The sequence below is a fragment of the Doryrhamphus excisus genome, linkage group LG7, assembly GCF_037039965.1.
Source record: "Doryrhamphus excisus strain RoL-2023G ecotype Guam linkage group LG7, RoL_Dexc_Guam_v1.1, whole genome shotgun sequence".
In the NCBI taxonomy this organism is placed as follows: Eukaryota; Metazoa; Chordata; class Actinopteri; order Syngnathiformes; family Syngnathidae; genus Doryrhamphus; species Doryrhamphus excisus.
In genome coordinates this window covers 13,765,384-13,779,216 of record NC_136363.1, presented here as the reverse complement: position 1 = coordinate 13,779,216, position 13,833 = coordinate 13,765,384, and the positions used below count along the sequence as shown (strand labels likewise).

The window sequence follows — 13,833 nt, the reverse complement described above, 5'->3', positions numbered from 1 at the left end:
TCAATTGGGAGTATATTCATTTGGAAATATATATATCGGTTTCCTGTTCTACGATTAACAGTGTAGACGTGGGTGTTCGAACTTTTTCCACCAAAATCACCTTCCGTCAGTGATTTGTAGCCAGAGATCACTCGGTCAAGGGATTTCATTTCCCATTTCGATTTTTTTCATTAAAACATTCTATATGCGATGAAGTTGTGTTAGCTATGTTGGTAAAATGAGCATTTAAACAATATTTTAGAGCCTAATATGGCAACGCTACACACAGGACACCACAATTGTTCCGAACCAATAAAAGTCGATTCCAGACTGACCACCAGATGGCGCCACTTCACATTCAAAGTAAACCGACTGTCTGCACAGTGAAGGGCTAACATAAGATGAGGGGTTTTTACATAACAAAAACAAAGGTAAAGTCTGTATTTTTTTTCAAAGACACTTTCCAGGTGACTTGACCGAGAGGCGGGGTACACCCTGGACTGGTGGTCAGCCAATCACAGGCAAACAACCATTCCTACCCACATTCATACATATGGACAATTTGGAGTGCTAATGTGGAGTTATGTAATTCATATGGCCACTTAGACACTCCAGCAGCGCCATCCTGTGGTAGAATGAATGCAACAGACAGAGAAGAATGTTTTAAAAAGTATTTACTGTGCACATTGCCTTTACTGCTAAAAATCTCAACAGCCGTGTGCACTTTCAACAATAGTGTCATCCTGACGTAATAAAAAAAATGCAATGACTGTGGATGTACAGTACACACATCAAATAGGTAGCGGCATATAAATACGCATGAGACATCTTTAAAGTGATCTTTGTTGCAAAACATTCAGGCTTCCGGTGTCCTTCACATGCGTAAGTCGTGAATAGAACATAGCAAAATGGAGGCGATGATCTGTGAAATATTGCAGTGCTGATTTGACAAGGTCACATGTTGAGTCACAGGTTCAAGTGGGATTTTCGATATCCGTACGCAGTATAACAATGTTTCATTAAATAATCTTCATTGAGGGTGGATAAATGATGTCATCCCAGCTTTTTTCCAGGTGAATTCAAAGCCTCCACATGTAAAGCATGCGTTTCTACTGACGATGAGATACATCAGTTCCATCACTCCCATCAGTCTTCTCTTTTCATGCTACAAGTGAACACGCTGCAAGATGTAAACAACAATGCACTGCCGCGTGTTACGCTCCTACTCCACCTTCCAGATAGCCACCTTCCCGTCGTGCTTGGCGGCACCGCTGAGCACATAGCGGTCCTCCGCCGAGCACAGCGTGGTCACTTTGTCGGTGTGCCCGTGGAGCTCCTTCAACACCTGGCGGCGCTCCGCGTCTAGGACGTAGATCTTACCTTTGGTGGAGGCACGACCGACCGCGCCCACCCAAACCTAGAAAGAGGTGTGTATTAGCAGAGGCCATATTCATCACGCATGTTACATAACAGGCAATAGCATACATACAATATAAAAGAGACATCTAGTGGAATGTAGATGTAGTGTATAATGGCATGTGTATAAGTACAACACCTGTGTTTTCACTTTAATCATGCAGTGACAGCCGGTGCAGTCCTGTAGCGCCACACGGTGGTAGGGAGTGGATGTGTCCTTCATGTGCCAAATACAAACATCTCCGGAATCTACACACACGCTCCACAGCTCCTCCCTCTGTCATACAACCAAAACTATCATCACACACCTGCCGGTAGGTGTATAGAGTGTGCGTGTGCGTGCAGCACCTCAGGTAACAGCAGCACGGAGCTGAACGTTGCTGGGGAGCCTTTGTGTTGCTCGGGCAGGTTCAGACGATGTTTGAGAGAACCATTCCTCCACACCTCCATGATGCTGTCCCTGGAGCCTGGCGAGGAAGACAGAGACGTGACACGAAGTCTGATGGGGTATTTTCATGGTCCAAATGAGACCTACAGCACCACAGCGTCACGTTGCAGCTGTACACTGACTGCAGCCGGTCGCAACACAGACGAAAGTTCTTCTTCACCTGAGTAATGACAATCCATAATAAAATCACTTCCTGTGCGTGTTAGTAAAAAGGTGCTGTCATCCTAACCTGCAGTGTTGCCACGTCCCACACCATGATGGTTCCCTCTGCGCTGCAGGAGTATGCCACCTTCTGGCTAAAATCATACATTCCAAAAATTCAATATTTTAGCAGTTAGAATATAGAAAACCGGTTTATGACCTTCTAAATACTGTTACCATTAGAGCCCAGCAACCATGAAATAACACCCCTATAGTCTTCCTAAGGTGAGACGCATTCTTGCAGCCATCTTCTCTAGCTACCTGTACTTGTCGGTGTCAAGAGCGAGCCCGGTGACCTCCGACCTGTGCTCCGTCAGCTGCCTGTTGCAGACCATGGCCACCATGCTGATGATGTAGATGACGGAATCTTCTGAGCCCATCCACACTTGGTCTTTGTCCACTGCCAGCATGCAGTTCTGCACCAACAGAACGGTGGGTGTTGATATGAAGACAAACATATCTTATTTATGGCTTAGAATGAACAAAACGTGCCAGTGCGCACAAGCACTACCCAAGTATGTCCACTGGGTGGCACTATAGCTATATCAGCCTAAGAAGCTCCAAGCACCATTCAGCATTAGAGGAATCCCACAGAATGGGCATCAGCTGATTGTTAGTGTCAGGCAAATATTTACATGCCTGCATGGGAAACCCACACAGAGCTAACATATGTCACGTGACCGAGACCTGCATGCTTGGGGGCAAAGGTCAGCAAGAAGAGTGGCGCAGAGTGGAATGAACACACAGGCGGTGGCCACTCCCCAAAAGGAACCTGAAGATAGCACACATTCTGTTTGAGTGGTTGAACGTGAGGATGCGTGTCCCATGTCGGTGGCATGCATGTGCTTGTGCACGTGTTCAGTCAGGTGGTTCTTATGCATGGTTATTTTACCAGTCGTGCGTTGCCCACTTGGCAGGTGTGCGTCAGAGACCAGCTGGAGGCATCGAACACCATCACCTTGCCACCGCTTACAGACACCCACAACCGACCTGAAACACATTTCAGCGTGAATAAACACTCGGCTAGGACCAACGCTCGCTTCAAAGTCAGCCGCTTAGCCTGACCCCACCCGCCGCCAGCCAACATGCATATTTCCTGCAACCTTTATGAAACACAAACAAGTGACAAGCCAGGGGTGGGGGCGCATGAGCAACATGGAGGGAATGAAAAGGCGGTTGACAGCCGGCGTGGGAGCGAACTGGATGAGCGCCAGGAATCCGTCTGAATGACCTACATTCAACAGGGCCGGCACAGGAGGCGAGGAGAGAGGAGAGGCCGGCAGCCAGTGTCTGAATGGATGGATTTGTTCTTCTCACCCACAGAAATACAAAATGTCAGCAGGTCGGCCCTGCTACCAGCCGGCCGACTTGAGTGGCACCAGATGTCCACGGGAGAACATCCTCCAGTCCAGCATTGCTGCGGTCATGTCATGGTGCATGAGTGCTCGGGGGAGCTGTGGTTCATTGTGGAAAAACATGAATTTCAACACGTGCTGTGACGTGCCGAAGCAGACCTCTTGTTTTCCAAGGTGAATTAGGGCCCAAACACACCGCCAAGATGGTCAAGAGCCTTACCGGGGAAGCTGAAGGTAAAAGGAAGGACCGTGGAGGACCTCCACCAGCTCCACCAATGATGTGGAGAAGTGGAACCCGTGCAGTTCTGGTGAAAGCCATGCCCAAGAGGATCAAGGCGGTGCTAGACAACACACTAACTATTCACAGGCAGGACATGCCCACTGTGAGGTGGACACACGTCATAGACAGGAATGGTGCAGGAACGCATGAATGGATCCTGAAACGTTTGACCAGCTGATGAAAAGCCTGCTTCCCTTGAATGTTTGTTTGCGTGAAATTGCTGACTCAATGCATGTTTTAGTCTCACTCCCATTTCTTCTTTTAGCTCTACTTAGAACCTCCTTGAGATCCAACACTGCAAGAACAAAAGCGGAAGTGCTGATGGGAATCTTTGGTCACAGTGACACTCAGTGGGGGTTGGGAGGGCCGATGTGTCATGTGATGGCAAAGGGTGGAACTCTTCTCAGGAGTTGAATTGTTATACCTGGCGTGTAGAGCAGAACGTCCACGGCTCGGGGCGTGGCCAGCTCCAGGGAAGGGTTGATTTTGTGCTTGAGCGTCTCGGCGGTGGTTCTGGGAACCATCATGGGTACTGAAGACACACAGACCAGCCCATTAAGAACACCAGCTGCAATACGTTTGTTATTTGCCATTTGTTTACCTTCCATCTTGATGCGGTCAAAGTGAGCCAGCTTGGAGGCGGCGTAAGTGGCCTTGCTGCTCTGAAGGCTGCCCACTACGGCGTCCATCAACAAGGCGTTGGTGAGGGCTTGCTGCATGTACTGGGGGTCCTGGAAGCAAACACCCAGTCAAGGCTTTTGTCCCGAAAGCTCACGTGGGAGTATTTCAGGTATTTACTGCTGCACTGCATCACAACCACCCAGCTTTCCAGGGGTGGTGCAGATCTGGATAAAAATGCTGCTTTATGGATTTTTAAGTTGATTAATCTTTTACTGAAGACCAATCCTACGCAAGAAAATTGCATAAAAAACAATGCAGCCGAGACACTAAATGAGAAAGTGTCTAACGGACTGGTGCTGTGTACTATAAGCATGGGCGCCACAATAAAAAAAAAGCAGTATGCCTGTATATCAAATGCTTCACAGCGGAAGCAGACAGGAAGCCAGGTCCAGCGAACAGGAAAGAGTGTGTGATTATGATGTGTGGCAAGGCTTTGCACTGGAGAGCAGCAGAACCCATCAGGTTCCACCTACACCCAAAACAGTGGAGGACCCTCCACCCCCTTCAGCGGTGGGGACCATGCGGACAGAGCCCACTGTGAATGTGGAGACCCCCTCCAGACTTTTGACCACGGCTTGCTGCAACAGAGGTGAAAATCTGAAGACATCCTCAAGAGAGCGAGGTTACCTTGTGCTGGTCGGCCATGTCACGTCCTGCCCACATCTCCTTGACCATCAGGTGCCACAGTTCGGTCTCTGTCTTCAAATTTGCCTCAAAGGTCTCTCTCCTGCCCCGGACGCGCAGCTTCAAGCTGGGGATTCGCAGGAGCAGGAAAGGAGCCGAGGAGACTTTCACCTCCTTTAGGCAAAGTCAAGACTGTCATGGCGTCCTTTGAATACATCATCTGGTCATTCACCGACCGGTCTACCTCCAAGTCTCTGTACTGAGCCACCTCCACGTATCCCGGCCGCCCCTCGGTCAGCAGGAAAAGGCGCCGCTGGGTCATGGCGATCTTCCCCACGCCACGGCTAGTCTTGACCGAGGAGGACAGCTTGAAGACGCATTCACTGGCTTCGATGTGCTCCAGCACAGACGCGGGTAAACACACCTAGAAACAAAACACTCCAGCTAGCTACCTGCACAATCGCTACTTCACCTTAGCTAACATTGATACACACCTCCTGTGCTTCCGCCTCCGTCTCCTTCCAGATGGTGTAGAAAACCCGAAACAAATCTGGTCCAACTTGCTTCTGATGGCCTGAAAGAAAGACCTTTTTATATCTCAGTCAGTCAGTCAATTACAGTCCTCTAAAACAGGCCACCAACAACTGTGTCCAAATAAAACCTCCGGTTCTAATTAGTGCCAGGTCAAAAAGCAGTTTTAAGATGGAAGTATCAGCATCCTGATGAATGATCAGCATCCTGCAGCTTTTAACAACCTGTCCATGTTCCTCATCTGGAGTCACAACATTGGTTCTATCCAATAAACAATAAAACATAAAAGATACACTTTTCCTTTTCTTTCTCATGCACTCCAGATCCTCCTCGGCATATGATGATCAATGCAGCCCGTAGCAAGCCCAGCGTGCAGAGGCGTGCCCTAGTCCCTAGTCAAATGGCAGCTAATGCAGCCAAAACGCTGGACAACGTTGGCCCGTATGTGCCTGGCAGTCTGGATGCCACTGGACAATTAGACCAATCAGATGAGCAGCCTTCGTCAGCAGGGGGAGATACCGGGTTGGCCGACACTCCCCCACTTGGAATTAACCTACGTGCTACCAGGAAGTCCTGCTGGAGCTCTTTTAATTAGTAATGACCTCTTATTTAGGCCCATGTCAGTCGGGGCACCTCGACATGATGTTGCCCCAGGCCAATAGCAGCCGTCAATGAATGGATGAATTTAAAAAGAATCCATGTTATCGCTATCGGTTGATTTCGCTCATGGATGGTCGGTATTGGAATCAGCAGCAGAACACCCTAATGGGAGTATCCCTCGTTAAGAGATTTTTTACCCATTTTGGAAATAACAGCTTGGCACTAGAGAAATATTAACACTCCAGCTCTTTCCGCGCTTATCTGGTATTCTTGGCTCCTTGCTAATCAGTCACAGGAATGCCGTCAGGTCACAGCAGCACCAGGAGCTACTGGGCTTCAAACCATTCCCTGGATGACTATTTGGCATCCACAGGACCTGCATGGAGATGATTTGTCTTCAAGAATGTGGGTAAATAATTCACCTGAGGTCGATGTTTGCTAAGACGAGTGTGCACTGAGGCTGAAAAAGGCCTTGGAATCTGTTGAAAAGCATCCACAAGATACCGACCACACTTACCAACAGTGAGCGCATCAAAAAGCCTTTGAATGGTCCCCTGGTCTTTCACCATCCCCGACTCCTGCACGCATTTCACAAACTCATCCAGCTGCATATACTTTTTCGGCAGCTGGAAGCGCTTTATGGCGCCTTCCTCGTGCCCGCTGCCACGGCGCTCCAGCTCCCGCTCTTGGTCCCGCTTCAGACGGCTGATGAGGCGCTTGAGTTCTGGCCGTCTGTCCGCCTGAGATGAGCAATGATCACATGACTACCCCTTCTGGAGCAACAACACTACAAGAGATAGTCTTTGCAGCCGTACAGATCTACTAACCATGAAAAAGCCTCAACACATGAAAATAGGCAAGAAAGTACAGTGAACATGTTATATATATTGATATGCAAGCTGTACATTGACTACTCTAAAGCATCCATGCACACTGACCTGCAAACGTTCAGCTTCTGGAAGGGAGTCCACCAGAGACTTAACCATCCGCAAAGGAAAGATGTCCGAGTCGGTCTTATAAAGACTCTGGAAGTCCTCCAGAGCATCCAGGCGTCTGTTTGACACCGTGTTGACCAAACCACGCAGGTAGTGGTACCTGGACAGAGAGCATGTGTCAGTCGTTGGTCTCTGTCGCTCATTTTATTTCAGCACCTGGCCAGCAGAGCAGCTTCATCAGGAGGTGTGGCGTTGATGGCCCGGCCGAGGCGCGCCACCATTTCCGAATAGTAGTTCTGGACGTAATGATATGCCAAAGGAGGGGGGAACTCTGGGAGGTGGAAAACCTTCACTGCTTTCTGAGGGAACTTCAGCCCTAAAATGGAGGAGGATAAGGAACGTTGAAAAACAAGTGACAGTGATCATCAAGCCCTCGCAGTCCACCCACCGATGTCAGGGGTCATCTTCCTGAGCGAGGCCGGCCTGACAGGGCTGATAGCAGCCAGGGTTTCGTGGACGGACTGGTCCAGGTTGGGCATGCTGGCTCCCAGGCGCCTGCTCAGCCGGTGGTCTGGGCTGGCGTAGCTGCTGTAACCGTTCCTGGCCAGCTCAGACATGGGGGGACGCCGAGGCAAATCCGTCACCGCTCGGTTCCTGCAAGAACAGAACATTTTTGGCTCTTATTAACGTCACGCTCCAGCATTTTTGTTGAATAGGCGCTGCCTTTGACATGTCATATTGCTACGCTTGTCCATAATCTGGATTTCCAATAGCATAAAGAGAGGAAGTGGGCTGACTCCTGCCCAAAAGGGACCATTAAAACACAAAGGTCCTGCTTCAAGTGGCCCTCCTCATACATCCAAACAGCGTGTTGACTTGCACCTGTTCCCTTGTTTGTCACACGCTGATGACATCACAGCATCACCTGTGCGTGAGGTTCCGTGTGCTCTGCTCCATGCGACTGAAGCCGTCCTGTTTCCTGTTCAGCCTGTCTCGCAGGAATGAGTGGAAGATGTGAGTTTCTAAAACCTGGAGGGCAGAAAAAGCCCAAAAAGATGGGACAGATGAGGAGGAGGGGGGCCAGCGTGCTTGCTCGGCATAGACAATATATCTTTGTGTTTTATTAGGCCACCTTCTTGTAGAAGAGCTGGTCTGAAGGCTCCCTGCTTCTTAGAAACTCCTCGCTGTTAAAAACTCTGTGCTCGTGGTTTAGAAAGTCCTGGACACCCCTGAGAGAAGACATTTTATTATCTGTTATTACATAGCTCTTTTCTTTGACTTGTACCAAAACTGTTCTTGCACGTTTGGGCAAAAATCCCACAGCCCCCAAATTTGACACATGTACGCATCCCAACATGTTGGGATTACTTTTATCGTGACTATTGTAAATTCCAGATCAATGCGAATCAAATCTGGATTTGATGTTGATGCTACTTTTGGATGTCTGACCATGCGTACACACACATTGAACACAATTTGGGGAAAAAATTGGGGCAATATCCAAAGGATAGATCTTTTTTTTTTTTTTTTTTTTTTTTACTTTGTCTTGTTATTCTTATACTGACTTGAGTTAGATATTTTTCATATTTTTATACACAGCATATAAAAAGAAAATGTCAATACATATAAATATAAATAAAAAACAAATATTAAATTAAAAAAATGTGTAAATGTGTAAAAAAATAATACTAATTATACAACTTATTATACAAAAATGATTTAAATTTGATTTAAAAATATATAAATAATATCATTTGAATTGAAAGAAATTCCACTTTTAATGACATCAGTAATAAAAATGTAAAGCTACGACACAAGTAAATGAAAAATTACAATATATATATATAAAATACATAATAAACAAAATTATTGAAATGTAAATGTACATTCATCAATGTGGAGCCAAAGAAAAGCCACCTTTCCCTTCCAAAGGCATCTCGGTGGCGGTAAAAAGAATGAACATGCCTGAAGATGTTGACCACCAGCTCCAGGCAGATGTTTTGGATCTGCTTGTTGAGCCTTCGCTGCCAGTCTCGCCGCTGGCACCGCAGGATGTTGGGGTCGGTGGCAGATCCCAGGTGGCACAGCTCCAAGTCGTAGTGGAGCTGCAGCGACTCGGCTCTGACAAAACAACAAACACGCAATTTCCAATCAGGCTGTAGCGGGACAACGGACGAACGCTGCGTTACCTGGAAATAAAAGACTCAGCCGCCGTCAGCGGAATGGCAGGTAGGTCGATGACTTCGGCCCAAGACGACTGAATGAGGCCCTCATCAATATTGACCAGGATGAGATCCTCCGTCTCCTAGATTGAAAGAGTTTGACACAACATGTCAGGCTGGACGTCTCCGCTCCAAAACAGGAGGGACGTGCTGTTTTTATAAAAAGATCTTTATCAGTGCATCTACTCCAAAATCCACTCCTCCATGAAAGGACTGCTTTGCTGTTTTCAGGAATCAACTGCAAAGATCTGCTTCATGAAGGAGTACTGCTGTTTTTAAGGATCGACAACAAAAATATGGCAGGAGTGTTGTGTTGTTGTTTGGAATCTACTGCAACAACACTCATAAAAGATCCTCTTTAAAGGAACCGGACACTGCTGTTTTTAAGGATCTACTTCTAAAACGCTAGTCAGAGGTCCTGTATTGCGACAGGAAATGTATGTACTCACTGCAGCCACCTCCTCAAAATGACTAATGTGGCAGCCCATCAGGAAGGCGGTGGGCGCCATCAGGAAGTCCAGCATTCCACTGGCCAGCACGGGAACGTAGGGCTGCTGCCAAGAGAGAGGCTGCAGAGGACAGGGAAAGACGGTGCACACAGAGATAGCAGAAAGGCGCGTGCAGGGCTGCGGGCAGACACCCACCTGCAGATAGAGCAGGAGACACTCCGCCACCAGAGTGAGTCTGGCCCAGTCACACGAGAAGAGGACCAATCGCTGTTCTTGGAGGAGGCAGGACAAAATCTAAAAGAATGGCACAACATCATAAGTCCTACACAAACAGCGGACACGTTTGTGGACGTCCGGGAGGGCAAAGCCAGCTTGGCGTTACCTGCAGGAGTGTTGCATGGGAGAAAGACAGGAAAGGCAGGTGCAAGTTGATGTCAATAATGGGGCCGTCCTGGTCCTCCCGGGATGGAAGGACCACCTGCAGGGGACGCAGGCTGAAAGACTGGACACACACACACACACACACACAATTTGGTTTGACTGAGAAGATTCTGACATAAGCATGATATCGTTCTAAGCGTCCTGACCACGTGGAGCTGTCCAGAAGGAGGTATTGGGACCAGGGACAACTTGGCAGAAAACTCCTTCATTGACTCCTCAAAGTCGGCATGTCTGGCGGGCCGCAACTGGACAAGCAGGCTAAAAAAACAAGATGTAAAAAAAAAGACACAAACAAGCATGTCAAAAGCCGTCATTTAGCAGTAGCAGAGCTGTTCAACTGGCGGCCTGGTGACCAAGTATGGTCCATAGATGATACCAGACCGGTACACAGTTCACTTCAAACCAACATTTTTGCAGCAGATTCCTAAAACATCCGATATAAAGGATCCTATTTTTGCAGCAAAGTAGTCCTGTAATGACTACCATCTCAGCAGTAGAGCATTAACAACAGTAGCATCTGGTCATAAAAGCAAAAAAAGAGCAAAAAAAAGCAAAATAATCCCGCCATACGGAAGGTATTACACTCCTGTTCTATGTGGGATCTTTAGCTAGTGCTTCTGTAGTCAGCCCATACAACATACAGTATAACCAGTATTTTGTCAGCATTACCAGGACAAGCAGTCCCTCAAGGCGTTGTAGTAAGGGAACTTGGAGATGACACACACAGCGAAGGGCGTAAAAAGACGGGACTTTGATGAATTCCACCGATGTCCGTTCTGGCTGGCGCCATCCTGGCAGGACTGAGACCACGTTGCATGAACATGTAAAAAGCACCCACACCCCTGTTTGGGAATATCCACTATCTACCTGTACAGATCTGTGGTACTGCGCTACCACACCGTGAGTGCGGTTTCCAAAGAGGTCAGTAAAAACCAGGAAATGATAAGCATCTTCTCTCTGCTCACTGGCCAACTGGAGGCCACCTGCTCAAGAAATCCACCATGACATGACTTGCTGCCAAGTGTAGCCGCATAAAAGTCAGATTACCAGGAAAGCAGAGCTGCGGCAAAGCGATGAGGTCCAGATCCTTCGGGACGCTGATGTCCTCTGTTGTCGAGGACCCCTCTGAATGATTGGCGGCTTCCCCGTTATGTACAGGGTCAGGCACGCGATCTCGCCTTTTCTACAAGACCCAAACAAGCTTTCAAAATGGACAAAAAAAATATCTTAATGATGATAATGATATGGACACAATACCTCAACATACCTTCTTGATGAAGCTCCTCCTCCTCTGCACACGGCTAAATGCCGGACCGATGGCCTGACTGGAGCTGGTCTCCTTGGAGACAAAAGGCGGGATGTGCACCTGCAGCACCTCCGCGTCCAGCAGTGGTGCTTCCACTGATTTCTTTTGCTGATGTAGCTGGTCACAAGGAGACAGAGACTCACTTCATCAACAAATCACATTTTCAAAATATCTTTGAAAAAATGGATACGGGTGACTGGAAGCACGTCATGTTCCAACTGAAAGACCAACCACAGCAATGTGGAGCCATGAGTACCTGGTATACGTCTCGGAGCTTATCACCAGAGGCCCCGACCACCACACATGCCTCCAACAGTCCAGACGGTAGTTCTGCCATCGCGCAATCTGAAAACAACAATGTGTGGTGAGACATTCACCGCATCCCAACGTCATGACAAACCTTGACTCACTCCTAAACTTTCCACAATTGTGTGGATGGGGATGGTGGCGGGGGTGTGGAGAGGTGGGCGGTGAGTATGCAGCAGCAAACCAATTAAAAGCCAGCATAGTCACCACGTGAGGGTAACACACAAGCTTGCATATCTGCCTTTGTGAAACTTCCTGCTCATGAACTGCAAGACAGGCCTTCCTGTCATATAGAGGACCTCGTCTTTGACTTGTTGGACTTTATGCAACACTTGCTTCACAAAGATGACATTAATGACATCATGTGAAATGTCGGCGGACCTCACAGGATCTCAGATCAGCCAGCTCTCGCAGGAGTGCTTTGCATTTTCTTTGGCTTTTTGTTTGGATTGCAAAAAGACAATCGAGCGGGAGAGTGTTTGTTGTTTTCACAGTGGTCAAACCCCCCATTATCCTTTGTGATGGAACTTATGGCTTAGTCTTCTTGTCTTTGCTATTGTGGTTAACTTCTTTTTACACTTGTATGACAGTTAAGCATGCACAAATCCTACCTTAAAGGCAGCCAGTACTGTCGATATGGTTTTAATGGCCAGCGCCGGACACTGGAATTTGTATTCCCATCTATCCCAAGAGGTAGAGTCTTCACTGTATCATACAGTATACTGCACCACTGCTCTGCACTGAGGACAGCAAGGCGGGTCCATTCCAGCCCGACATCTGACTTCAATTAGTTGCAGGCACCAGCAAAAGACATTTTTGTTCATACAAGAGTCAGTCTTTGCTGCTGTCATGTTTTCTCCTGTCATTTTCCTCAAGTAAAAGCCTCTATTTTGTCATTTTCCATTCAACTTCCTCCCCCTCTTGCCATGTCTATCTACTGTGTTCTGCTTTATCTGACGCCTCGCCTTCAAATAGGCCTTCTCTTCAGGCCATTCCGGCCTCCGACCGACTGTGTCATGGAAACACACACTTAAATCACAGGTTTCCCCTTAACCCCCCCCCCCCTCCTCCCCGTTTGTAAAACTAACAAGATCCAAACACACACTTAACAACATGCAGATGTGACATTGAATGAAAGAGCAATGGAGAGCTTATGTGGGATTCTATTTCATGAATGCACACATTTGATGCCAGCCCCTCCAAGGAAAAGGACAATAACTGCAGGATACCTTTAAACCTCAGTCAAGCAAATAACAAACGCTTATTGGGCTTTAGCAAACGAGTTTGGCTTCATATCTTTCAGTGGAGCAGTCAGTGTTTTATAGCAGTGAGATAAGACAGGCTGGAGGGAGAAGCTCATGGTTAGTCAAGGAGCAAGGCATGTTTATTATTCTATCATAAACATTACATCCAAGTAAGCAGCGGGTACCTTGAAAGTTCACTTTTGCAAAATAAGCCGTTTTCTTAGTTTGATTCATTAATTCATTCAGTGAAAACATGTTTCGCCCTAACTTTAGTGAAGTTTGGACTGAAAGTGTATGATTTACAGAGTTCCTCTTTGTTTTCATGCACACACTATGATAAATCAATGATCCTGGCCGACTGGCGTTATTTTGCTGTCTGACAGTCAATGAAACTTACCTGAAATTAGTCAAACATCTCCGCTGATTGCTGCTATTTCCACTCACGACGTCGAGTGAGCAGGCCCTGCGGCCATTCAGGAGTTCACACGGCGTGGACGACAAAAAAGTGTGACGCAAAGCTGTCAACAAAAGTTAGGTTACAGGTTTGCCCGCTCAAATGTCAAATGTATCGGATTAGCAGGTACTTTTCCGGTTACACTTTCAACATAAGAGAGACTCCCAGGCCACGTTCCCGGAAGTGGAGAAAATATCGCAATGGCGCTATCTGCTGTACATTCGCTGCCTTACACCGAGGGAAATGCTGTAAATTAGAATAAACTGTGAATTTGCACACTATAGCCTTTGGTTTGTCTATTTAGCTATCATTACCATACATATATTTATATATAAACTATATTCCTACACATATGATTATC

General features: G+C 47.3%; 1 protein-coding gene across 3 annotated transcripts; it reads right to left on the bottom strand.

The window, feature by feature from the left end:
• Positions 1-640: 640 nt before the first annotated feature.
• dennd3a (DENN/MADD domain containing 3a) lies at positions 641-13,576 on the bottom strand. Of its 3 annotated transcripts, XM_058046533.2 has the most exons (30): positions 13,416-13,576; positions 11,725-11,813; positions 11,430-11,585; positions 11,210-11,345; positions 11,030-11,145; positions 10,832-10,962; positions 10,309-10,420; positions 10,104-10,223; positions 9,917-10,015; positions 9,722-9,841; positions 9,240-9,355; positions 9,016-9,171; positions 8,183-8,279; positions 7,976-8,079; positions 7,499-7,704; positions 7,267-7,426; positions 7,054-7,210; positions 6,633-6,855; positions 5,479-5,558; positions 5,229-5,408; positions 4,988-5,158; positions 4,281-4,410; positions 4,104-4,211; positions 2,937-3,034; positions 2,306-2,460; positions 2,073-2,139; positions 1,931-2,003; positions 1,744-1,862; positions 1,535-1,672; positions 641-1,396 (listed from the first exon to the last, which is right to left on the bottom strand). In XM_058046533.2, the coding sequence occupies exons 2-30, from the start codon at positions 11,803-11,805 to the stop codon at positions 1,202-1,204; spliced, it is 3,804 nt and encodes a 1,267-aa protein (XP_057902516.2). In that variant the 5' UTR covers positions 11,806-11,813; positions 13,416-13,576; the 3' UTR covers positions 641-1,201. The 3 variants fall into 3 exon arrangements, 2 of the variants coding, with proteins under 2 accessions (XP_057902516.2, XP_057902517.2); XR_009119198.2 differs by lacking the exons at positions 641-1,396; positions 1,535-1,672; positions 1,744-1,862; positions 2,937-3,034; XM_058046534.2 differs by lacking the exons at positions 641-1,396; positions 1,535-1,672; positions 1,744-1,862; ... (2 more) ...; positions 2,306-2,460; positions 2,937-3,034 and adding an exon at positions 3,069-3,974.
• Positions 13,577-13,833: the final 257 nt, after the last annotated feature.